This window comes from Ipomoea nil, unplaced genomic scaffold (genome assembly GCF_001879475.1).
Source record: "Ipomoea nil cultivar Tokyo-kokei standard unplaced genomic scaffold, Asagao_1.1 scaffold1416, whole genome shotgun sequence".
Taxonomy (NCBI): Eukaryota; Viridiplantae; Streptophyta; class Magnoliopsida; order Solanales; family Convolvulaceae; genus Ipomoea; species Ipomoea nil.
In genome coordinates this window covers 2,555,089-2,581,908 of record NW_017617844.1, presented here as the reverse complement: position 1 = coordinate 2,581,908, position 26,820 = coordinate 2,555,089, and the positions used below count along the sequence as shown (strand labels likewise).

The following is a 26,820-nucleotide window of genomic DNA, read 5'->3' as shown; positions in this document are numbered from 1 at the left end:
AAGTAGAAAAAATTTAAAATATATACAAAAAATAATCAAGTGATTCTTATGGTGTCAAACAAAAGCAGGCAGGACTAAACTCCATTAAGAGGAATCTCAAAAATATGAAGATTAAGGGGTGTTTGGTAAATAGTTGTAAGTTGATTGGATTAATAGCTTTGACTAATTGATAACATTAGCTAATTGTAGAAAAGTGTTTGGTAAATTAGCTGTTAGCTGATAGCTGATTAAAATACATAATGATTTTCTCAAAAAATTGATCGAAGAAACTGCTTCGAGTAGCTTTTTGAATTTTAACATTTTGGAGCAATAAGCTAGGCTTTTACAAAAAGTTAATTAATCAAACACTCATATTGATTGTTTAACCAAATCAAACAACTAATAATGATTAAATATGCCAAAATTAATTGATAAGCTAACTATGTTACGAAACCGGGCCTAACTGGTATATACTGCTACTGCACAAGTATTAATTTTATGTGGAAAATGAACAAAATGCACCCGATCACAAGGCATGAATGCTATTATTATCACTTTCAAGCAAATGGAAATGGAGTGTATTGATTGTAGTGTGGAATTGTAAGACACGTTAATTAGTTGTGATAAATTTCCCACAATTGGCATATCGACTATGTTTTTCATTGTACCTTTAACGTAATTAATTTGATATTAAATGTTACATTTGACTTTGTTTTCTTTGAAAGCCACCGAAGTTGTGTTGACTTAGGTGTATCGACAAATTATGTTGTGCATCCGTATGCACCATGCATGGTGCATTTGGTGCATACGGATGCAAAAACGACGTCGTTTTGCATCAAAACGCGCATTCTACTTAAAAAAAAAAAAAAAAAAAAAAAAAAAAAAAAAAAAAAAAACTGTGCTATTCATTTTTTAGTTCATTCATTTTGGATTTTTAGTTATGAAATTATGGATGTTTAGTAATGCAATTTTGGATGTGTATTTATGAAATTATGGATGTGTAGTTATGCAATTCTGGATTTATAGTTATGAAGTTATGGATGTGTAGTTATGCAAATCTGGATTTATAGTTATGAAGTTATGGATGTGTAGTTATGCAATTCTGAATGTATAGTTATGAAGTTATGGATGTGTAGTTATGCAATTCTGGATTATAGTTATGAAGTTATGGATGTGTAGTTATGCAATTCTGGATTTATAGTTATGAAATTATGGATGTATAGTTATGTAATTCTGGATGTATAGTTATGAAATTATGGATGTGATGAAATTATGGATGTGTAGTTATGCAATTCTGAATTTTTATTTTTTTTAAGTTAGACGTCAAAACGACGTCATTTTTGCATCCGGATACACCATGCATGGTGCATACGGATGCACAGCATAACGATCCAGGTGTATCACAGTGGATTCAAATTTGCGAGCAGAACCTAACTCACCCTATCGTGGGGTAGTTTAGGATTAAAAATTCTGTATGAAAAAAAGCGGGCCTCGTGGGTTCAACCAGCAAAGGTTGGCTCACACCACTGCACGGGCCATGGGCCAACTAGCATGATGGTTAATATTTAGAATTTGAAATGTGAAAATATAAGAAATGTTGTGTCGTGGTATAACCACTGATATAGAAGCGAATTCACCTTTACCGGTGCAGGCTCACAATAACGTCGTCGCCTCCGAAGGTTAACACAACAATTCCCTTCTCCGTACACCCGGAGCAGGGATTGGAACTTACACACCATACTCAGATTAATAATGGGACACAAGAAAGAGATCAAACAGACAATCTTGTTTGAGATGTCTGAAGAAGCGAAGATGATAAAAGCCACATACTATCAAAGTTGATCCTGACCACTCACCAACTTGTGGTGAATATGTTAGACAATAATATTACTAACATAAACTGGGATAACGATGAACCTGACCTCGTAATAGCGGAAGCTTTAGGACTTTCTGAATATCCCTCGCCATAGTCGTAGGCATTGCCGCCATGATGGTAAACCTGCAGAATAGACGTTAGTGTTTTGTCTACCACTTCTCTCCCGAATACCTGATGGTGTGTGTATTCTGAACACGGGAGTTGTGGGAGAACTCTTTTGCTTAGAATCCTACATGCCATCAACGTAGGCAGATATTCAGTTAAACCTTAACTAAATATCCCCAGTTGCCTAACAGATTAAGTCACCAATTGACTTAATCTCCTACTTGCACCACAACCACCCAATAGTACAATATATTATAATATATTATATTTAGGGAAAATACTTACATTCTCCCACTCGGTGCAAGTGCTGGCACAACCTCCATTAAAGAACAAAACACATGAACCATGGTAATATGTCTTCTACTGATCAAGTGAGTAATATCTTCTATGATCACGTGCATTTAAATTCGCTAACTTAGGTTCTTTATGAACAAACCCTATATTTATTCTTAGTCCCTTAATGGATGTTTCTCAAAAAATATAATGTTCACAACTGAAAGAAGAAATCATCCAAATTCATTATATGATCTCTAAAACCTTAGAAGCATGCCTTAAATAGAGATCTCTTAATGTTAGCATAAGCACTACCTCTAACAGCTAAGAGATTGGAGTTGACACGTCTGTCACTCCCACTGATCACAATATGCAAAAGATAGTCAAGTCACAAAAGCATTCCAATAACTTAGACAACAAACCAAAAAGTCTATGTCCATAAATTTGGAATCTTAAACATACACGATAACTTCCCAAATAATCTCAATGTCCACATCAAAATTAACTGAACAATATGAGTCTTACTTATGTCTTGCAAAATTGTTTTGAGCCATACAAACCAAAATGACCCATGATCAATTTTGAAGAAACCAAAGACTTTATCAACTGCTAAAGAATTTATTAATTGGCAGTGCACCACAAGTTATTTTCATTCTAATAAATTCCTTAGTATTGTTACAACGTTTTTATAAATATGTTGCACAATCAAACGTTCAATAAAATGAACTTATGAATTTATAAGGACAAAAAACTAAATTAATACTTGTGGAAACTGTTGGACTTATTGCTAGATGCACAATCCAATTTGGAATGTATGAAGACAATTAAATCCATCAGCTCTAGTGGAGTATTTTTAACGATCTTTTTCTAAATGATCACTCCCACTGATTAAGATATTATTTAGCCAAATTAATGATATAACACTCATAATTGATTTGACAAACTAAATAATTAAGATATAATTTTCCACCATTAGTTGGGCATACTAAATAATCAATATTTAGTTCCAATTATAGTCCAACTAAATGAATAATTAATTAGGACATAATTCTCCATCATAGTTGGACATACTAAAGAAATAAAATACACATTCCAAAACTCAGTTGGAATTTGGCTCAAAAGATACATTTATTATTGGAATCCAAAGAGGTATATCATACCACACAACTTACTATAGTTAGTTCAAATAACCAAGTAAGCTTCGTGAAACAATTAATAAAAGGTGCTTAAATTTTGGGAAGTAACTAAATACATGTTTTGTCAATCAAACCATGAAACTTAGAATTATAATTGAACTAAATTTATAATTCTAAGAAAGTGAGATAAAATTATTATCTAATGGGTTGATGAATTTATGGACATAAAACTTGCCTGTGGGCTAAAGTTTTAATTCTATTAAATTCAATTAAACACTTATGATAATATTTTAATCTCAATTACTAAAAAGGCAGAAGAATCTAGTGACATAAAACTTGCGCAAATTATGTTGTGCAATCGTGTGCACCGTGTATGGTGCACACGGTTGCAAAAATGATGTCGTTTTGACTAAAAACATGCTTTCCACTTAAAAGAAAAAAATTCAGGTTCGATTCCTGGCAATAGCATTTTTTTGTGCATAATTTGAATTAGATATCCACAATAAATGAACTAAATATCCACAATGAATGAACAACATAATATTGTTGAGGGGACTCGAAACTGAATTATTTTTTTAAAATGGGACGCGCGTTTTTAGTCAAAACGACGTCATTTTGCAACCGTGTGCACCATGCATGGTGCACACGGTTGCACAGCATAACTATTCTAAAACTTGTCTATGGGCTAAAGTTCTACTCAATTAGATCCAACCGAAATTTTATGATGAAACAATTATCAAATGAGTTGAAGAATCAAGTGACATAAAACTTGCATGTGGGCTAAAGTTTTAATTCAAATAGATTCATTACAATCATTATGACAAAAAACTTAAGAGATTATATTCCTTTTCTTAATCCTTGTGGGCAAATTAAGAAATATGATCTAAAGTTTACATCATAAAATTAAAATTAAGCTTCATGATAGAGATGAAAATTATTCATAAAGTAAATAGAATTCTTTATTCCTATCATTACTGATAAAACTACTAAACTACATCCCGATACATAATTGCTTGTGGGCTAAATTATGATCATAGTTCGGTATTTCATCCTAATTAATCATACAAATATAATGAAATTACCTATGAGCTAAATTCCATCATATTACATACAATTAATCACAATTGATATGTCTAAAACTTTATGTGACTCAACAACTCAATATATAATTTTAACTGATTAAGGATGATGTGGCTACTCCCCAACTCATTAAAATTATAAGATCACTAGACAATTATCATTGTCATCTTTATGTGATTTGAACTTTAAGACAATTTTTAATAAATTACAGATGTTGTGGCTACTCTTTAATTAATCTACAAATTGTAACCACTTGACAAAAGGGGAATTTAAAGACTAACAAACGAATTAAACCAACACATGATAGACCATTATTATGTATACTCCCAGGAAAGTTGGTCGAGACGAAGCTCGGTTAAATACCAACTCCTTAGACAGAGTAGGGTGGCAAGGGGACTACTAGCAACAAGACTTTTAAGCCAGGGCCATAGAATTAGTAATCCTCCCCCAAAAACTTCCCTAAGTCATGTGTTCTCATGTTTGAAGTAAAATCATTTGGGAGATCCATAAGATTGTAGATTCACCTATGGATAAGGCTTTAAATTGATGAACTAAATTAATGGACTAAATGTGTTTAAATTCAGACACTACCGCAATTAATTTTATGCATAAAGTTCAACTTAATAAGGAACTAAATCCATTCTCAAAGTATGCTTTCTAAAGGCATAATAAATCGCATAATCTAAAATAAAATATTATGCTTAGAACATATATGCATAAAATTAAATATTAAACTCATATATTCCAAATAAATTGCACAAATGAAAACAATTTTAATATGAGCAATAACCTCAAAGTATACAATTAATATTCAAAACTAGTATGACTTCCAACCAAAATAAATCGAAAATTTGAATAATAATGTAATAGATATATACTTTGAAAGTTTAAAAAACTATAAGCCCACGTGAAAATGTTTTAATTGCATAAAATCAAATTTGTGAGAAATAGGCTGAATTCACAAATATCAAGCCATAGTATATGTTTTTATTTGTAAATAAAAATCTCACAAATCCTAATTGCATAATTAAACTTAATATTATGCACTTAATGCAATTAAAAGCATAAAACAATATAAAAAATATGAAAAATACCAAATGTGTATTCAATTATTCATACTTAACTAAATGTGGACAATGACATCTAAAATCATAATTCAAATACTAAATAAAGTATGGGATAGACGATGTACAATAATGCCTAGAAAACATGTTTTTCCAAAATTCTGAATTGATTCAACAATTATTCTCCAAAACTCAATTAATAGTATCATTAATGACATAAAATTGTAAATAAATTAAAAAAATCAATAAATAGCCATTAATAATAGTATTGTGTTAATTTGGAAACTAAATATGAAAAAACCAATAGTTAAACCATGTTAACCTTTAAAACATTTTCCGATATAACTTTAAAATTTAATGAAACTTAAATCCGAAAATAAATGTCACATAAATCAATTTGGAAACAATTCATGACTTAAATACCATAAAAATAATGTTATCATTAATTAAAATATTAATAGTAATAAGGAGCATTATAATCACTATTAACATTTTAATAATGACAAACATGGTAATACATATCTTAATGTTTCCATATTCTTAAGGATAAAATGTGACTACTTCAAAATGGTTAATAGTTTAACAGTAGTTGCCAATAATAATAAATTGTAAATTGTAATTAATGATTTACGTACCTTAATGATACAAACTGCACATATTGATAGCATTAACATCGATAGCGAAGAAAGCCTCCAAAATCTCCCATCTTCGCGGAGAGTTTAGTTGACTTGTTGATGCTAGTAATCTCAATGAATTGTCCAATGGTATGTAGCAGTTTATTGATAACACTTAATTACCATTATTAATAGTAATGTAAAATGAAGTGACATGGGTAATCTTGCCAATGTACTAAATATAGTAGATTACCATGAATTAATAATTATTATGAAAGGTAATGAATGAGATTAGCCCCTAAACTTAATAACAGTAATTAATAATGAAATTAATAATAATTACAATAAATGCAAAAATGTAATTAAGGGATGCCAAATACTAATCTCAATTTACCACATAATAATTAACCATGACTGTAATGAGTCATAAGGAGACTAAAATTAAGGTATAACTATGTTATGAATAAATTGTAATAGATTTTGATATGTCAAATTGTATTTAGAATCCCCAATTTTATTTTGTCTAAGACTAGAGTGTCATAGACCATGAAAGGGAAATTAACAAAAAAGGGAAAAATAAGAAGTTATATGCATATGGAAAATAAGAGAAAGATGTATGCATATGATATGTATACTTGAAAATGGCTACCTACACGCCCTACCTAAAGAAGAAATGGCAATGGAAGAATTTTGGAGAAATTCGAAGGAGAAATAAGAAGCAAACAAGATTGCATGAAGATGTCTTGAAGCTCAAGCAATTACGGAAGGAAAGAAACACATCAAGAAGAATGCTACATTAATTAATAATTCATACAAATGAGATGGTTAAAAGCTTGATGATTAAATAAACTCTAAGGTTCAGGTTCAAAACTCACTCTTTACAATTTTAAAAGACAAACTTCAAAGAGGCCAAGTCAGTTCTACGAGATGAAGTTTGAGCAGAGGTTTTGAACCATGAGGTGAAGTTCTCTATGAGATGAGGCAGAGGTTTTGAACCATGAGGTGAAGTTCTCTATGAGATGAGCCAAGTTGGGCATGAACCATGAAGTGAGTTCGAAATCAAGTTGGACGTGAACCATGAGGTGAGTTCGAAATCAAGTTGGCCGTGAACCATGAGGTGAAGTTCTCTATGAGATGAAGTTCAAGTTGGCCGTGAACCATGAGGTGAAGTTCTCTATGAGATGAAGTTCACAAGTCAAAGTTGAATGAGGTGTGAAGTTCTCTATGAGATGAAGTTCACAAGTCAAAGTCGAATGAGGTGTGAAGTTCTCTATGAGATGAGCCAAGTTGGGCGTGAACCATGAGGTGAGTTCGAAATCAATTTGGTCGTGAACCTTGAGGTGAAGTTCTCTATGAGATGAAGTTCACAAGTCAAAGTCGAATGAGGTGTGAAGTTCTCTATAAGATGAGTCATGAGATGAAGTTCACAAGTCAAAGTCAAATGAGATGAAATTCACAAGTCAAAGGGTGAAGTTCTCGATGAAGTTTGCCATGAAATGAAGTTAGTCGAATGAGATGAAGTTCACAAGTCCAAGTCAAATGAGATGAAAAAATTGGGGAAGTTCTCTATGAGATGAAGTTCACAAGTCAAAGTCGAATGAGATGTGAAGTTCTCTATGAGATGAGCCATGAGGTGAAGTTCTCGATATGAGATAAGTTCACAAGTCAAAGTTGAATGAGGTGAAGTTCTATGAGATGAAGTTTGCCATGAAATGAAGTTAGTCGAATGATGTGAAGTTCCCTATGAGATGAAGTTCACAAGTCAAAAGGTGAAGTTCTCGATGAAGTTTGCCATGAAATGAAGTTAGTCGAATGAGATGAAGTTCACAAGTCAAAGTCAAATGAGATGAAGTTTGCCATGAAATGAAGTATGAAGGAAAAAATTGGGGAAGTTCTCTATAAGATGAAGTTCACAAGTCAAAGTCGAATGAAGTGTGAAGTTCTCTATGAGATGAGCCATGAGGTGAAGTTCTCTATATGAGATAAGTTCACAAGTCAAAGTCCAATGAGGTGAAGTTCTATGAGATGAAGTTTGCCATGAAATGAAGTTAGTCGAATGAGGTGAAGTTCTCTATGAGATGAAGTTCACAAGTCAAAGTCAAATGAGATGAAGTTTTCCATGAAATGAAGTTTGCAATGAAATGAAGTATGAAGGAAAAAATTGGGTGGGGTTGGGGGTTGGGGGTTGAGGGGGGAATTCTTGTTATTAAAAAGAAAAAAATATATATATTAGGCGCATCTGGTTTGCCAAACGCCCACAAGGAGAAAGTAATTTTCCTTTTTTATTTCTTGTTGTGGACCCTACAAACAACTTCATCCCTACCATTCTTACAAAATAAGATTCTCTCTCTTTCCTCCAGATAACTCTCTCTTTCGTCCACACAAGCAAAAAACTTGTTAAAAATCTCTAAGGAAGATGCTCTAACTTTAAGCGTATCTAATGTTAAAATTTTAGTTATATTAAATATTTTTTTTAAATAATTTTGTGTGTGTGTGTGTGTGTCTATATATATATATATATATATATATATATATATATATATATATATATATATATATAATTCTAGAATTCATATTAATATTAATGAAGTAAGAATTATAGAAATGATATATTACTAAATATAACCATGGTAATATTGAATTAAAATCTAAATAAAATCAAACTTATTATTGAAGAATGTAAGAAAAAGATATTGTGTCTGCATGTGTATGGTAATAATAATGTGAAAAAATAATAGAAGTTATAACGGCAGGGATATTTTTGTCCAAAAAATTATGTAGTACAACATTTATAGCATAATGTACAAAAAAAAGTTAACAGAAAAAACGGACATAAAACCAGGGACAACGTGGATTGAAACTTATTATGTTTTTAGATAACAATCATATATAGCCAATATGCTAAGTTGATCTCATTTAGCTAGAGTTTGTCAATGAATAGAGTAATTCTACATGTATAGGTGTACTCCTATTTTATATTCTCATTTTTTACTCCCTAATATGTGACGTTCTTTGATTGTTTAATATGAGAGGATCATGATTTTAATCCATTATTTTTGTTTTCCTCTAATAAAATTTGAATACATAGTAAAAATAAAAGTTGAAAGTAAATTTTTGAAGTAGAAGTAGTATTTTTGCAATGAAGATGTATCTTCCTAGTTCCCGCCCTATTAACCTAATGATGTTGAAAAATTAAAAGTTCATACTTATGCTAGCAAAAGTAGAATTATCATGTACAAATGTAAAATGGTTGAATTATTAATTTAGCCGTTATATTTGTGACAAATAACACCGAGCCGTTATATTTGTGACAAATAACACCGTTTATCATGAATAAATATTCATTTTTAATATACTAAATGTTCATTGATATTCATTTTCAAGTAGATACCTAAAAATAAATGGAATAAGGTTCAAATTGGCCACTGAACGTAACCTGAAAATGCAATTAGGCTACTGAACGGAAAAAAAAAAGTTCAATTAGGCCACTGAACACTCTAAAAATGTGCAATTTCACCTGATAGTAGGTTACCATCAATTTTAGCAGGTTACCTGCTTACATGGCAGCTGAGTTGGCATTTTTAATAATTTTAAAATATTTTTTAATAAATTTTAATAATAATTTTTAAAAAAAAAAAAAACTTAAAAAAAAAAAAAAAAAAAAAACTACGGGTGGCCGGTCATTTTATTTTTTTATTTAATTTTTTTAATTTATTATTAAAATTAATTATTAAAATTTATTAAAAATTATTAAAATGCCAACTCAGCTGCCACGTAAGTAGGTAATCTGTTAAAATTGATGGTAACCTGCTATCTAGTGAAATTGCATACATTTAGAGTGTTCAGTGACTTAATTGCACTTTTGAATGTTCAGTGGCCTAATTGCACTTTTTTTTCGTTCAGTGGATGAGAACTGATTGTATTGTATCTACTGAACTTGATTACAATGAGATCAGATAATGTGAATATATAGAATAGAGAGTCACACTGTGACAATGATAAGAAAGTCACAGTGTGACAATGATAAGAAGTAGAGAGTCACAGTGTGACAAGGATAAGAAGTTCTAAACAGACTCATCTACCTAGAGTCCTAATACTCCCCCTCAAGCACAGTGTATACTAGTAACCTGTAGCTTGTCCCTTAAGGAAGAAAATCTAGGTCCAGGCAGAGCTTTGGTGAAGATATCAGCAAGTTGATCCTTTGTGGAGATGAAGTTGACTTGGATATCGCCCGAAGCTACTCGATCACGAACAAAATGATAATCAATCTCCACATGCTTGGTGCGCGCATGAAAGATTGGATTGGCACTCATATATGTAGCTCCTAGGTTATCACACCATAATTTTGGAATGGAAATACCCGGAATCTGTATCTCACGCAGTAATGACATAATCCATAGAACCTCAGCACAAAAGCTTTGTATTCAGCCTCAGTGGATGACCTGGCAACAATTCTCTGTTTCTTGCAAACCCATGATATAAGATTACTCCCCAAGAAAACAGCAAAACCACTCGTGGATTTTCGATCGTCAGGACAACCAGCCCAATCAGAATCAGAGAAAGCATGAATGTCTCTAGATGAGCACCGTCGTATGCGTAAACCATGATCAACTGTTCCCTTAACATACCTGAGTACCCGTTTGAGCTGCTCCCAGTGTGATATGGTGAGAGCATGCATATGCTGGCATAACTGATTAACTGCAAAGGATAGGTCAGGTCGTGTGACAGTGAGATATTGCAGTGCTCCAGCTAGACTCCTGTACTGTGTGGGATCATCATATAGATCTGAATTGAAGGGGACAGTTTTCGAGACAGAGATAGGTGTAGAAAGGGGTTTGCATTCAGACATTCCAGCCCGTTTTAAAATATCGTTCATATACCGTTTTTGAGATAAAATAATCTCATTGTCACTCTTAACTGTTTCAATACCGAGAAAGAAATTTGGTTCACCAAGATCTCTGATTTTGAATGTAGCAGACAGTTTGGACAAGAGCTGAGACATAATACCCTGATCACTTCCCATTACAAGAATGTCATCCACGTACACCAATAGATAAACCAAAGCAGAGTCTTTAGAGTAATAGAACAGAGAGACATCTGTCTTGGATGCTTGAAAGCCAACCGATAGTAAGAACGTATGTAGTCGATTAAACCAAGCTCTGTGAGCTTGTTTTAACCCATACAGAGATCTTTTTAACAAACAAACATGATTCGGGAAGTTAGCATCAATATAACCAGGGGGTTGCTTCATATAAATTGTTTCAGCCAGATTACCATTCAGAAAAGTATTATGAACATCTAGTTGTTTGATAGACCACCCAGATGATAAAGCTAGAGATAGAAGGAGTCTTACAGTCGTAGGCTTTACCACTGTACTAAAAGTGTCGAAGAAGTCCTGACCTGGAACCTGATTAAAACCTTTCGCAACCAGCCTAGCTTTATGCCTTTCAATAGCACCATCATCCTTTCTCTTCGTACGAAACACCCATTTACAGCCAATAATATTCATACCTGCAGTGGGTGGAACTAGAGACCATGTATGGTTATGCAGGAGAGCATTGAATTCTTGGTCCATGGCTTCACGCCACTCAGGATATTTGACAGCTTGAGAGTGACATGTGGGTTCCATGGGATGCACCTGAGCTGCTAGAGCAAAAAGAGGAGTATCTGCGTTGCTGCGAGTGGCCATAGAGTGAGTACGGACATTGGGCCTGATGGACCGCCCACGTGGACGGCCTCGCCAGCGAGCAACAGGCTCCACAGGATCACCCGACGAGGCAGCCTATCCGGGATCCACGGCTGGTTCGAATGAAGCAGGTAGCGGCGGTTCTGGCGGTTCATCATTGGACACGACAGGAATAGGTGTGCTGTGACTGAGAACAGATTTCGCCCAAGGTCCAGAAAACGGAGTAGATAGATCCTGCAAAGAAGTTTTAGTAGCAAAGGGAAAAACTTCTTCATCAAATCTGACATGCCTGCATGTGTAAATCTTATTAGTATGTAAGTCCATGCATCTGTACCCCCTAAATGACTCAGGATAACCTAGGAAGACACATGGAGAAGACCTGTATGACATCTTATGACGATTATATGGTCGAAGATGAGGGTAGCATAAACACCCAAAGACACAAAGAAAAAGATAGGAATGAGGGGATTTATGTAACAGGAGATGAGGACTGGAGTTATTTAATACAGAAGATGGCATTCTGTTAATTAAATAGACAGCAGTCTCAAAGGCAAAATCCCAAAATTTCAAAGGAACAGAGGCATGAGCTAGAAGAGCCAGACCAGTTTCAACAATGTGACGATGTTTTTGTTCAACACGACCATTCTGTTCATGTGTATAGGCACATGATTGTCTATGTTGAATTCCTAATTGAACAAACGAAGAATGCAACTTTTTGTACTCAGCACCTAAATCAGACTGAATGGCCTTTATTTTGCAATTAAAGGACCGTTCAACAAGAGTACGAATTTTATCAAAGATGACATAGAGATCAGACTTTAATTTAATAGGGAAGAACCATGTATAACGGGAATAGTCATCCACAAAGATCATAAAGTAACGGAAGCCAGATGTAGATAAAGTGGGCGCAGGACCCCAAATGTCTGTGTAAATAAGATCCAGTACATGAGAACTAGAGGAAGCAACACGAGGGAGGGGAAAATGGGCAGATTTGCCTAATTGACACGCATTGCATAAAGAATTAGTGCAACGAATATTATCACGAGATCCACTAACTAAACAAGATCGAAGTATATGGCTAAGAACACGGTTATGAGGATGACCCAGACGATTGTGCCAAGTGGAAGCCTAGGCACGAGCGGAAAGAAACGCTGACGGAGACGAACTAGGTAATGGAAGTGTGTATAGTCCCCCAGAACTATTGCCCCGAAGAAGTATTTCCTTGGTATTGATATCCTTCACAACAAAAAAAGAGGGGTGAAACTCAAAAAAAACTTTATTATCGAATGCAAACTTCTGAACAGATAATAAAGAATTAGACAAACGTGGAACGTGAAGTATATCAGACAATGTGAATGATCTAGAAGGGGTATTAAAAGAAGCATGACCAACATGACTAATAGATAAACCCATACCGTCACCGACACGCAAGGTGTCATTGCCAACATATTCTTCTGAGGTGGTCAAAGCAGCAATGTCCGGAGTAACATGATTAGTTGCCCCTGTATCTGGGATCCATGTCTGAGGAGTACCAACATCTGAATTATCTTGATATGTTAGATTGGCCTGAGGTGGGGAATCATACCGGTTATAGCATACATGAGCCTCGTGACCAGTCCGCCTACATATCTGGCACTGAACTTGATTGCCACCACTGTTGCGTCTGCTACCGCGGCCACCACGCCCACGGCCACCTTGCTGTCTACCACCACTACCACGATTGGACCCGCCGTTGCCACCGCCTGCTCGTTGACCGCCGCCACGGTTCTGACCTCCGCGACCTGATCGGCCGCCACCGCGCTGAACAGCAAGAGCCGCCGGAGCACCGCCGTAATCACGGCTGGCGATAAATTCCTGGGCGCCGAGGAAGTCCGCCAACTCCTGGAGCATGACCGGCTGCCCATGGACGGCAAGAGACGCGGTGAGGGCACGGAATTCCGGTCTCAAGCCGCGAAAAACAAAGAGATTCTGATCGTCGAGGGAGACGACGCGGCCGGCGAGGGTGAGCTCTTCAACAATCACCTGAGCTCGCCCGATGTAATCCGCAACCGACGAATCACCCTGGTCCAGTCCCTGCAACTGGCCGAGAAGGTTTAACGCGCGGGCGCGAGAGGAAGACGACAACGTCTGAACAATGTCCTCCCAAAGGGCACGACTCGTGCGACGTCCGATGGCGATTGGCATGACCTCGTCGGAGAGGGAGGAGACAAGCATGGACAACAATGCTTGATCTTGATGCATCCAAACGGCATAGGCGGGGTTCGGCCGTGGCATGGTGTCGGCGGTGTCGGCGTCGGCAGCAAGAAGAACAGCCGGTGAGGGTTTCGTACCATCAACAAACCCCATTAGGTCATGCCCGTGAAGAAACGGGACGACTTGCGTACGCCAGAACAAATAATTCATGTAGGTTAATTTCGTACTGATGAAGTGATGTGCAGTGGATAGCGACACAATTGACGACGAACTTGACGACATAGCAGCACCAGACACGGTCCGTTCGGAGGAATTAACAGATCCGTCAGCCATAGGGACGAGAGACAAAGAAAAAACCCTAGCTTACTATACTAGATGAGAACTGATTGTATTGTATTTACTGAACTTGATTACAATGAGATCAGATGATGTGAATATATAGAATAGAGAGTCACAGTGTGACAATGATAAAAAGTAGAGAGTCACAGTGTGACAAAGATAAGAAGTTCTAAAGAGACTCATCTACATAGAGTTCTAATACAGTGGCCTAATTGCATTTTCAAGTTACGTTCGATGGCCAATTTGAACCTTATTCCAAAATAAATTTTCAATATACACAAATAATAATAATAAATAAAATAAAATAAAATAAACATTCAATGTATTAATATTGAACTTTTAGTACAATGAACATTCTATCAGTGGTCCACCTTACAAGGTGAACATGTTATTTGTCAGGTGCTGAAAATTTTGGGTTATCCATTTTAACTTTTGCTAATTTTGGCACAAATTTAGTCCATTGGAGCCACCATTATCAGCACACACAAGCTTTCACAGACCGTTCTTCACCAAAGTGGTGAGATCACCATCTCAATCACACCTGAACACTAGGAAGCAAAGATCTATTACTAGCCCTCATCACCATCAATTTCTAACCACCTTCACACTTAGATTTCCACCCAATTCAGGCCTATCGTCATATGAAATTCACAGCCCGATTTTGTTTGTGGCTTTCCTCTGTCATCCATGCTTCACTGCCACTAGGAAGAATAGTTATAGAATATGCATGTAAATTCAATAAAGAGAAAAAGATAGATGAAGAAACCCAGTATGGCAGTACCTGTTGATCTCCAATATATCAACTGAAGAGTGAATATGATGAACTTGGCTTTTGTTATCTATTTAAGTAGGCATGTTGTAAGTTACATAGCTGAAAGAATCAATTCTGATTGATGATAAGGTTAACAGAATAACTAAACTGAAGCTTTTTTGGCCCAAGTTTTGGAAATCTTGGTAAAAAAAAATTTGGCCAAAATGCCAATTTGACATTGGTTCAGGGTTAAAATTGAACACAATACATAAATTTAAACCCCAAACTGCCAACCTAAGGGAACCTCACGTCCCCTGACCTGAGGACCTTGTGAGAAGAGGTAAATCGTGGGATGTTCCTCAGTGACATAGTGATCCGAGTGCCTGCTTATTTCCCCGGATCTTACCCCTTGCAGGGTTCAAACCCGGACATTTGCTGGCCACCACAGCCACACTCAGGCTTTGAACCTCAAACCTAAGGGCTCCTCACATCCCCTGCCCTAGGGACCTTGTGAGAGGAGATAATTTACGAGATGTGCCTCAATGGCGCAGTGATCTGAGTGCTTGCTTATTTCCCAAGATCTTACCCCTTGCGGGATTCGAACCCAGGCATTTGCTGGCCACAACAGCCACACTCAAGCTTTCACCACTGAGCTATGCCCCAGGGCTGAGCAAAATACATATAGATAGGGGAGATTATGGAATGATGGATTGAGAGAATTAACTGCAACTGATTAAACTTTGGAAAAATGGGCAAAAAGTGTTAATTGTTAAGGCAAAATTGTCAATGCATGAAAACCGTAAGAGCCAGATTGACAATTCAGCCAATGTAGAATCTGTGTACAAAGTAGCACAATAGGCAAATTAACAAGAGCAAGTACAAGAATTCTCAACTTTTTCTAAGCATTGAAGAAGAGATTAGAGTTATCAACAAAACAATTCAGACTATATTATTCTACATCCATCAGCAGGCTGCAGAATTCTAGCACAAGCAGAAGTTAATTTGACCACAGAAAAATAAAATAAACACACACACAAGCTGTATGTTGCACCAATTCATTAGTGAATCAAGAAGTAAAGCAATCCCACAGCTGCATAATCCTCACTAATTCGTAGCACAACTTTATTCACTTCAATGAATGATTCAAAAAACGTATAAAAACTAGCATAAAGATGCACCCCGTTGATGTTTGTTCATCTTCTTTTTACAGTCAAATCTCAAATTCCTTATAGGGTTCTCCACTTGATCACTGATTCTCAGCCCCTTCATTGTTTACATTTCCGAATTTCTGCTTGAAGGAATCCTGCCTCTGTAACCACATCATATGCCCCTAACATCCATTACATCCACACCCCCATCAATTCCAAAGTTAGCATAAATCAGTCGATCCCTCACCCATCTAAGAAAACCACGTCCAACTATAATGCAACTATATACACACACATACGTGTTGTGGAATCAGATATTACCTGGAGACCAGCGGCCCATGCGATTAGGATAGAGGCGAACCAGAACTTTTTGTCTTTGAGGAGGTCTTTTACTTGGAATTTCCTGGTTTCCATTGCGAAATCTAAAACCCTAACCCTAGGAATGTGCGCGCAAATAGATCCGATTTTGATCGGAATCCGTATTCAGCACTTGGCTGATGTCGGGTCGTAATTTTGAATGGGTTCGAATTTCGGTAAATCACAAACTACGCATATAGCTTTCTATTATTACACTTAAACCCTAATTCTTGAAAGTCAGTTTTTCTTTTTTTCCATCTTCTTCTATAAAAATAAAAAATAAAAATAAAAAACTGATTTTCCATCTTGTCCTGCTTCTTGGCTATAACATATTTTTTTGTCTATGAAAATTGGTGGGTTCATAACTTCATACCCGTTCTAATGAGTTGAGTTCATTCATTTCATTGGGTCTAACTTATTAAGAATAGTTATAAAGTTTTTTAAAAGAAAAAAAAAATAGAAGTATTTTCAAGAGGAGTTTTTGGGCAAGTTTTTTACAGAGCTAAAAATTGAGGAGTTTTTTTCTCTCTTTTTTTTTTTTTCTTTTTTGATGGGAGGGTGGGTTTTAAAAAAAAAAATCCAACAAAATTAAGTTTTTTGCATGAGAAAAAAAAAAAAAAAAAAAAACTAGGCACACACTTCTGCCCAACGGGCGCATGTGGCGCTTCAGAGTGGTTGCTAGATAGCGACAACTTTGACTGATTATCTTTAGGGGGCGTTTGGTTCACGGAATCTTGGATTACCCCAGGTAATAGGATTACCTCCTGGAAGGTAATGTGAGATTTTGGGAATGTAAGATTACCTTGTGTGTTTGGTTTAAATGGTGTAATATAATATTACTTTGTTTGGTTCAGGGTTATATTTTAGGTTATATGAGTCAATTTACAATAATGCCCTCAATAATATATATATATATATATATATATATATATATATATATATATATATATAGGCTTTGGATCTGGTGCACCCCTCTAATAGATGAGCCCATGAGGCCTAATAATACCCATTGATTGAATTCCCATCTATGGTTGAGATTAAAAGAAATAATGTTCATTATTATCTATGGTAAGGTTAAATTAGTAATTGTAAGGCTGATTTAATTAAGGACTTAAATTAAATGGAATATGAATCATCTTTTGCTGCTTTTGAGGATGGAAATTAAAAGATTCTATTAATAAAAAGATTAGAGGACATAATTAGCGTTAACAATGGGAGATGTGTGATGACGTCGCTGGTGATAGTAGGAGCAACAATTTAGGACTTTCAGCAAATGGATATTGGCAGTAACGGTAAGTGCATATTCACCTCTAAGTCTGTGCGCTACCATGGTTTTTCCCGAAATGGTTGAGGTGTGAAACGAGTTTGGGGGTGGTCGATAGCAGGCGTTCACAAATCGTGTGTGTACGGGTACACCTGCCTGTGCGTACACCATACTACGTTGTAGTGAAGGTAGTCTGTGTCTGTGTTGTTTTTGTTTTGCGTTGTACCGGTCAGTGCATATATACTTTTGTGTTCGTGCATATTCGGTGGTTTTTTTTTTCGTCCTTGCATACTTCGTGTCTGTGCATATGCTGGTTTTTGTATAATGCTTATAAAATATACGCCGTACTACCTAACAAACAACCTACACTGTGGCCGTGTTTTTGGTTTTTTTTTTTTTTTTTTTTTTTTTTTTTTTTTTTTTTTTTGGTTTGTACCAGTAAGTGCATGAATGGTTCGTGTCTGTGCATATGCTGGCTTTCGTAGAATGCTGATAAAATGTACGTCGTATTACCTAATAAACAAAATAGACTGTGACCGTGTTTTGTGGTTTTTTTTTTTTTTTGGTTTGGACCATTATTTGGACCATTAAGTGCATGAACACTTCGTGTCTGTGCGTATGCTGGTTTTGTATAATGCTTATCTACTGCATATTTCATCTAATAAACCCATGTTATTGCATATACCTCGTATTGCACGGATTATAGAGTAAAATGCATACAAAATGCACAACACATGATGTTTACCAATAGAACCCTTAATGCACACAGTATATATATATATACGCACGTACCGTAACCTACAGTCAGAAAATTAAAGCCCTAAGTGCATGTTACAGCTACAAAATACATAATATACATACTAAATATGCAACGCAAAGACCAACACCTCAAAAAGCACACACTATATATATACAGGCACATACCATACCCTACAGTCCCAAAAATAAACCTTCATGTGCATGTTATAACAATATAACCCTTAATGCACAAACTACATATACATATATGCACATACCATATACCTACAATCATTAAAAAAAACGCCCAAGGTGCATGCTAAAAAAAAAGCAAAGAATACCCTTATATTTCACTTAAAACACACAAACTTAAAAGTACACTCTTAAAAAAAAACAGAAATAAAGCACAAATAATATAAAAAACTACTGCATATTTCACCTACTAAACCCATGCAATAGATATTATGTAAATGCACAGTAAATGACTGTTTTGTATCCATAGACCACTTTGCATGCCTGTCAACCAAACAATCGATCACAAATTTGCACCAATTCAGATTCTTAATCTCATCCTCATCCGGAACACTATCCGGCACCGGGTCAGATGGGGCTTGAGCCACCTTGTTATCTTCATGTGGTGCCGAGGTCGGCGGGGGGTGGTGTTCTTCGAGGGGGGGGGGGGGTCAGGCTGTAAAGTTGCAACCGGATCGGTTACACCAATTGGGGTGTGTGGGTCACCTTGACCTGCAAAAATCGAAAACAACACCATCATAAAAATAGATAACACTGCATTTAACTACATCCCAAGCACAAACCACATACACTCCCCACAAAAAACATACTCGACATTGTAATCAGCACAAAAATGCACCTACCATACCATACATTTGCACAGACTTAAATAGACAAAAAAAAAATAGGATTTTTCACTGTGTTAGGCACCTATACTATCTCTGGTGCACATACTATATATTCCCCATGATATAATTAAATGAAAAAGATGTTTACTTCACACTAATTAGCATAAAAAATGTGCATACCAGCGCATTCTACACTGTAACGCACACACTATATACCTACAATGTATACGTATGCACAGACTTAAAAAACAAAAAGAACTAAAAACCACATAATACCCATTGTATAATTAAATGAAAAAGATGTTTCAACACACTGCATCACCCTAAAACAAACTTTATAAATACAAAATCAAGATAGTTAACACGGCAAACAAACACTTATACCTAACCAAATTAAAACATATAAAAAACATATAGCGACATACTAACAACAAAAAAAAATGCACATACTCAGACAGCAAAATGCACAAAATGTGCATGTAAAAGATGGTAACATGGGGGCAATGAACATAAATTACGGCTAACAAGAAATGTACACGCATAGTCACTACTGCGCACATACGGCCATACCCCTCCCATATTATTCATTTTTAATATGCTCAAAAATTAAAAATACAAAACCACGATACTAAATCTACACAAATATGTTTGAACATACTTAACGCAAATACAATATCCGCTATATGCACATACTATATCCCACAAATTTATACTGGAACGCACATACTATATCCCTAAGATGCATTTTCCTTCATTTCAATCGCAGGCAATTACACCTATCCCCCCAAAACAATTACAAACAAAGTCCAAGCAAATATACAGAGGAAAAAAACAAAAACAAAAAAAAAATGGAAACAGCATAACAAAAAAAAAATTAAAAAAAAAATGCTCGCCGGATATGTTTCTACCGCCGGAAAGATGTTTCCCAGACCCCGGCTCCCAGACCGACTCCCCAGTCCCCCGGCGACAAGACGCCGCCCATGCAGCGACCGCCCCATAGCCCCGCACCCACAAAAAGAACCCACAACCAGACAAAACCCCGGCGATACAATTTGACTGCCATTGGAGCACAAATCGCCGATAAAAAACGAGAAGACAACCATACACATGCAAGACACCCCCAAACTTGACTTTAGAACAACAATAATGGGGATTGCGATTACCTTCGATGGAACCACCGTTAGCCCGCCGTTGCCTCTTCGATCGGCGTACAGTAGGCGCCACCATGATGAACTTCACCCGCCGAGATTTTTGATAGAGAGGGAGAGATGATGGAGGTCAGCTATTGATGGGGAGTAAGAGAATGGCTGGAAGAGAATGGCTGGAAGAGACAGACAGAGATGGAATACAAAGGGTTGAAATACTCTCGCAGATTCCCAGGCAAAATTAAATACATCCTATAATAAAAGCTATTGCAAATTTACAAAAAAAGCCCTAATGTTAACAAAAGAGCTGCTACACGTGTGAAATTTCCCAAATGATCTGGACCATTCATCTAAACTAATTAATGGTCAGAAAAGAGGCTCACGAGCTCATCTGCCAAGGGGGTGTGCACCTGATCCAAAATCTATATATATATATATATATATATATATATATATGTGTGTGTGTGTGTGTGTGTGTGTGTGTGTGTGTGTTTTTATTTATATCTATGAATCTATATCAAAACTTAAATATTAAAAAAAAAACTAAATATATAAATATACACATATGTATATTTAATTATATAAACATATATTAATTTCATCATCATCATCATTATTATTATTATTATTATTATTATTATTATTATTATTATTATTATTATTATTATTATTATTATTATTATATAAAGATTAGTAAAAAGGGTAAAGTTGGAATAATTCAAGGTAATCTAAGATTACCTAAAAAAAATGGGGTAATCACATTACCTTGAAACATTACCGCCACATCAGCTTTCAGGTAATATAACATTACCTGGTAATCTCATAACTTGAACCAAACAAGGTAATATAACATTACCAGACTCAAATGACCTAGGTAATCCAAGATTCCGTGAACCAAACGCCCCCTTATTTTGTTTTTCTAAAGGTTGTTATTGTAGTTATTTTTTAAACAAATTTTCTTATTTAGTATTGTTATTATTTTTTTTTAAATTATGCAATGCACTTTTAATGTAATATATAATTTAATAACATATTATTTAAATTGAAATTGTTAATTATCAATTAAGTTAAATTTTGATATGTTTAATTTAAATATAAACAAGTATAATTATAAGTTTTAGAATGATAATAAATAGAGAAATAATTAGAATATGATTTTTGTAAATTGGTGGGTCTAAAACTTTTGGAAAAAATTTAAATTTTTGAGAAAAAATCTTTTTGAGATTGGGTGAAATAATGGATGTTGAGGCTCATAAAAAAGCTGTAGAAAAAAAAAAAATAGCTTGCTCTAAGGTAACAAAGAGTTCAGTAATGTAAATCGAGACAACATAACCAACCAAGGTGTAACTCTTTGACCGCGCAAATTATGTTGTGCAACTGTGTGCACCATACGGTTTGCAAAAACGACGTCGTTTTGACTAAAAACGCGCGTCCCACTTTTTTTTAAAAAAAAAAATCAGGTTCGATTCCCGACAATAGCTTTTTTTTTTGTGCATAATTTGAATTATATATCCACAAATTCATAACTATATATCCACAAATTCATAATTATATATCTACAGTGAATGAATAACACAAAATCGAGAATGAATAAACTAAATATACACAATGAATGAACTAAATATCCATAAGTTCATAACTATATATCCACAAATTCATAACTATATATCCACAATAATGTTATTGAGGGGAATCGAAACTAATTTTTTTTTTAAATGAAGCGTTTTTAGTTAAAACAACATTATTTTGCAACCATGTACAACATGCCTTGGGCACACGATTACACAGCATAACTATTGCTTTGACCGAGGACAATTCAACCACTTCGGATAGCTTTTTTTTTTTTTCTTTGAAGGATACTCTACGGATAGCTTAATGTTTATCATAATATAACAATAGAAATATCATTTTATCTTGTCTTGTCAATTCATGTATACGTATTATTTGGTCTAAAAGGCTACCTTTAGCACTTTAATTTGTGGAGAACTTTTGGTCATAGTTTTCCTCTTCTTTGTTCTATATCCGTGCTTAGCTCATTTTATTAGTACACATCTTTTTTTTTTATCCAACAAGAAACTCATTTATTGCCGGCACCGACTTAGTTCAATAGTTCAATAGACAGTATTTGGGGAAAGAGATCAAGGTTCGGACCTCGACGACAACAGTGTGGTGATTATGTCCAAAGTGTGCAGATCCCTTGTACGCACCGGCATTTGGCCATGTCTGCTGAGTCATTGAGTCACCGTAATTTACATCCTCCCAAATGCTCTGTCGAGCCGGAGTCCAGAGACCTTAGGGTTGGGGATTCAAACCTTTGGAGGAAGAAACTCATTTATTTAGCTAAGTCGATATGGAGATTAAACGTCAGGAAAATAAACCAAAGCAAAAGAAATAAATAGTCACACAAATTGACTAATACACTTGCAAATGAAGCACTCTTGCACGTTAAGGAGTACAACAGGTGATACAATCTCCAACATCCATTGAGAGATTAAATTATTAGAGATGACGAGTTGGTCTAAAGAACACTGCCTATAGAGCTTAATGTCTTCGAGTGACCCCTCCTTGATGATTCAAAAAAATAATAATAAAAATAAAATAAACCTCACAATTTAAGTAGAAATATAATGCATGTCAAAAGGGGGAAATTTTCCTCTAAGCTTTTCTGTTTTTTTTTTTAAGACAATGAAAAATATAATTAAATTATTAAGTATTTCACCTAATGAGAAGAAAATGTATAAACTCCAATTACAAATAGAATAAACCAACATATGAGCACTTGATTATAGGCCCTCCAACTCATCCAACTTAGGTGAGGTCTCATTGGTGAATTATCATAGAAAAAAGTAAGAAGAAACAGCTGATTCAAGAAAGTGGAGCTAAAAACCAAACAAAATCCATGGTTGCAGAACTCTAGTAAAGCTTGTTTACTCTCTAATGCTTTTCTGTATATCAGAGGGTATTACTGTATAAGGCCATAAAAATTTTCACAGTTGCTTAAAGCCCTGTAACAAGAGAATGGGAATATTGCAAAACTAACCAATATGGAATCATAAGCTAGAGAGCTGTTGAAACTTGGTCCTTTAAGTGAGTACTACTCGGGTGGTGACTTTCCGGACAGATAAAGAGCGAGCCTCTCTCGTTGAGTCAAAGCAGACTTGTTAGAAGCATCACCATTTTGTTGCCGATAATCTGGGTCATGGTTGTGTGATAAGAGTGCCTCGTTTTGGATTTCATCGTCTAAATCGATGAGTATATTGTGCAGGATGCAACATACCAGTATAATCCTTGGTAGCTTGTGCTTGTCGGGCCTCCACATTATGCCTTGAATGATCTTCCATCGCTCTTTCAGCCTTGCCAACGCACGTTGTGCCACCTTCCTGGTTGCGTAATGCCGCCTATTTAACTCGGATTGATAATCAGAAAGACCCCGCCCCTGATAAGGGGTGAGAAGCCATGGCAGAAGGGGAAATCCCAAATCCCCGACTATATATTCTCTTATTTCAGTACCATCTGATAGCTTTAGTTTCTTGCTATTAAGCCTATTTCCTTCCTCTGCAAGTGCGAAGAATCTTGAACTCTTTAGAACTCGAGTATCACTCATACTTCCGGGCAACCCAGCCAAAACATCTAGGAATTTCATAGTCGGGTCTACAATTGCCTGCAAAATCATACTATGGTTCTTTTCTAAATCACACCAGACTTTACTCGAAGGATCCGCTGAAGATTGGCAGAACACGATGTGCGTGGTGTCAATGGCACCACAACAATTTGGAAGGCCACGTATGCTCTCGAATTTATCTTTTATCTCTTTCACGTCTTCTTCAGTCGAAGGCCAGCAGAGATGGTGAAGCCCTCTTTCTTCCATGGATTCCACGAATCTCCAAGTTATTTGTGCAACAGATGACTGGTGAATCCCGAGGGAATCACCAAGACTTGAGAGTGATTCACCTGAACTCAATCTTCTTAAAGCTACATCCACTCGGTCATTTAACGACAGAAGCTTGCCACTAAGATCAGTTAAGTTCGGGTGCTTGCACATCATATCGTCCTTAACTAGTGAACAGATGTAATTGAATGTTCTCCTTGAAAACTTGAAAACAGATTCAAAGGTAACTTTATCTCCCGAAGACCCTGAAAAGTGTCAAGTACAAATCTATAAGCTCACAAAAAGCATTTCATATTTGAGGTAGGAATCTACTCTCTCTCCAACCTCACACCAGGATAAGAATGAATAACAACTAATGTGGCATTTGGAAAACAATGTTTGAATATCAAAATCTTTAATATGAAAATATATGCTCATGAATGGAATTTCAATTTTGTGACTCAGATCCCATCAAAACATGAATCAAATGCTCTGTATAAGACATTAGCAATCTGCAGAATTAAAGAATTCTGTCGGCCAGGAAGTTTAGGCAAGCTGTATGTAATCTTCCCATCATAGATCACGTTTTTCTAGTTGAATCTTCAGAGCCAGATGCATAGAGAATCCTCAAATCAAACAACCAAAAGACATAAATTCCCCTTCTGTTTGATATCCGCATTTTGACCCTATCCTTTCACTATTATTCACTTCTGTCCGCATTTTGAGGATAATTCATTCATTTTTTACAGAATCAACAGACCATTATTCATTATTGGAGAAGGTAAGAGTGAAACTAAAGATGAATACTTAAACAGGGATGCTACTAATCAATCACAACATTTAAAATTACGTTCTTGCAAAACTACAGTACAGGCTTCAAGCACCTAGACTCCTAGAATAATGGCATTTTCTGCAAAAACAGCAAACATAAATAGCATGTCCCAGGACACCATTGGACCATAACACTGAAAGACTTGATATCAAATTAACAAAATACTTTCAAACAGTTGATAATTAACAAACAAAATGAATCAATCTTATCCTCAATAACACTATAGTTGCATTCTTTCAGATGTCTCTCTTCTACACTTAATTCCTTAAATTCTCTAATTGTAATACCGCTAATTTGTCCAGCATTGCTCTCTCTTTACCTACATTGGTCAGAGATAGCAACGGTGGTCATCATTGGTGGGCAATAGCACCCGAAGTCACTGTATATAGGAATGCCCTTTATATATGTTCATCAGAATTGTACTCCAAGGTCATTACAATGCTGTTCATGAGCATCATTCATAACATCATCAAACAAATATACCATTAGGATCAAGCACTTACAGGTTACCACTACATCAAAAACTATAACTCGTAGCGAAAACGCAATTTTATTTCCTTATACCGCCATCACGTTTTCCAGAGGCAGGCTGCTGGACTTGACCTTATACCCGGCCTCCACCCATCAATCCCCTAACCATCAATTGCTGGACTTGGACTTCACGGGCCTCCGCCCAACATTTACATTTTCAACAAACTTAGAGTAAAATCTAGATGACATGCTTTGCTTTGTGCACCAAAAACCGGACTTGCTTTATTGGAGTAGTAGACATGGACATACAAGTGAACTTCTCAAAACTAAAGTATACAGAGTATAAAATTATCCCCAGAAGTTCCCATCTTGGCATTCCTTGCTCCTACTAATGCTCAAATTTTATTATTATTATTATTATTTTTTGCTTGTTATTATTCCTTCTAAATTATAAAAGATTACACGAACCAATTAATGAGCCATCAAGAGAACACTTGAGAAGAAGAATGTTGTACGGACATCGGGGGCGAAAATCAGGAAGCATAAACACAAACACAACCGGGGCGGTGATGGGTGGGGGGGTTGCGGGGCTCATGATACATAGATACATACATATACAGACAGACGTACCAGTGATCCTCCGGGAGAAGCCATCCCACCAATCAGAGGGGGAAAGCGTGGGTTGTCGAGAAAGGGTAGGGGCGTAAGAGGCAACATCTTTGTCAGCCTTCTTCTTCCTCTTCAGTCCCCTTATTGGTCCCATTGAAGCACCGGAAAAGCTGCTCCACCGACACAGTAGATTAAGGAGCTTGCAGAAGAGAAAAAGAAGATCCGAAACTTGCAGCGGAACCGACCCGTTAAAGTTGAAGGAAGGGGGAGGGGAGGGGAGGGGAAGGTGAATGAATGGGAACGGTAATGGGTTTGTTGGAAGGGGGCAAAATTGTTTCTTTTTCTGGGTTTTTCGAAGCATGCAGTGATGGGTGCGTTTCGTTTCGGCAATACAAAGAAGGGGGGAGAAAGGAAATAAGATGAAAGACTCAC

General features: G+C 35.9%; 1 protein-coding gene and 1 long non-coding RNA gene across 2 annotated transcripts; both read right to left on the bottom strand.

Annotated features, from left to right (window-relative positions):
• Window positions 1-14,711: 14,711 nt before the first annotated feature.
• LOC109186985 lies at window positions 14,712-16,768 on the bottom strand. Its single transcript, XR_002055197.1, has 3 exons — window positions 16,566-16,768; window positions 15,127-16,426; window positions 14,712-15,046 (listed from the first exon to the last, which is right to left on the bottom strand). It is a non-coding gene; the product is annotated as an uncharacterized LOC109186985 (long non-coding RNA).
• Window positions 16,769-23,347: 6,579 nt separating this feature from the next.
• LOC109187053 (putative nuclease HARBI1) lies at window positions 23,348-26,820 on the bottom strand. Its single transcript, XM_019337209.1, has 2 exons — window positions 26,410-26,820; window positions 23,348-24,742 (listed from the first exon to the last, which is right to left on the bottom strand). The coding sequence occupies exons 1-2, from the start codon at window positions 26,747-26,749 to the stop codon at window positions 23,703-23,705; spliced, it is 1,380 nt and encodes a 459-aa protein (XP_019192754.1). The 5' UTR covers window positions 26,750-26,820; the 3' UTR covers window positions 23,348-23,702.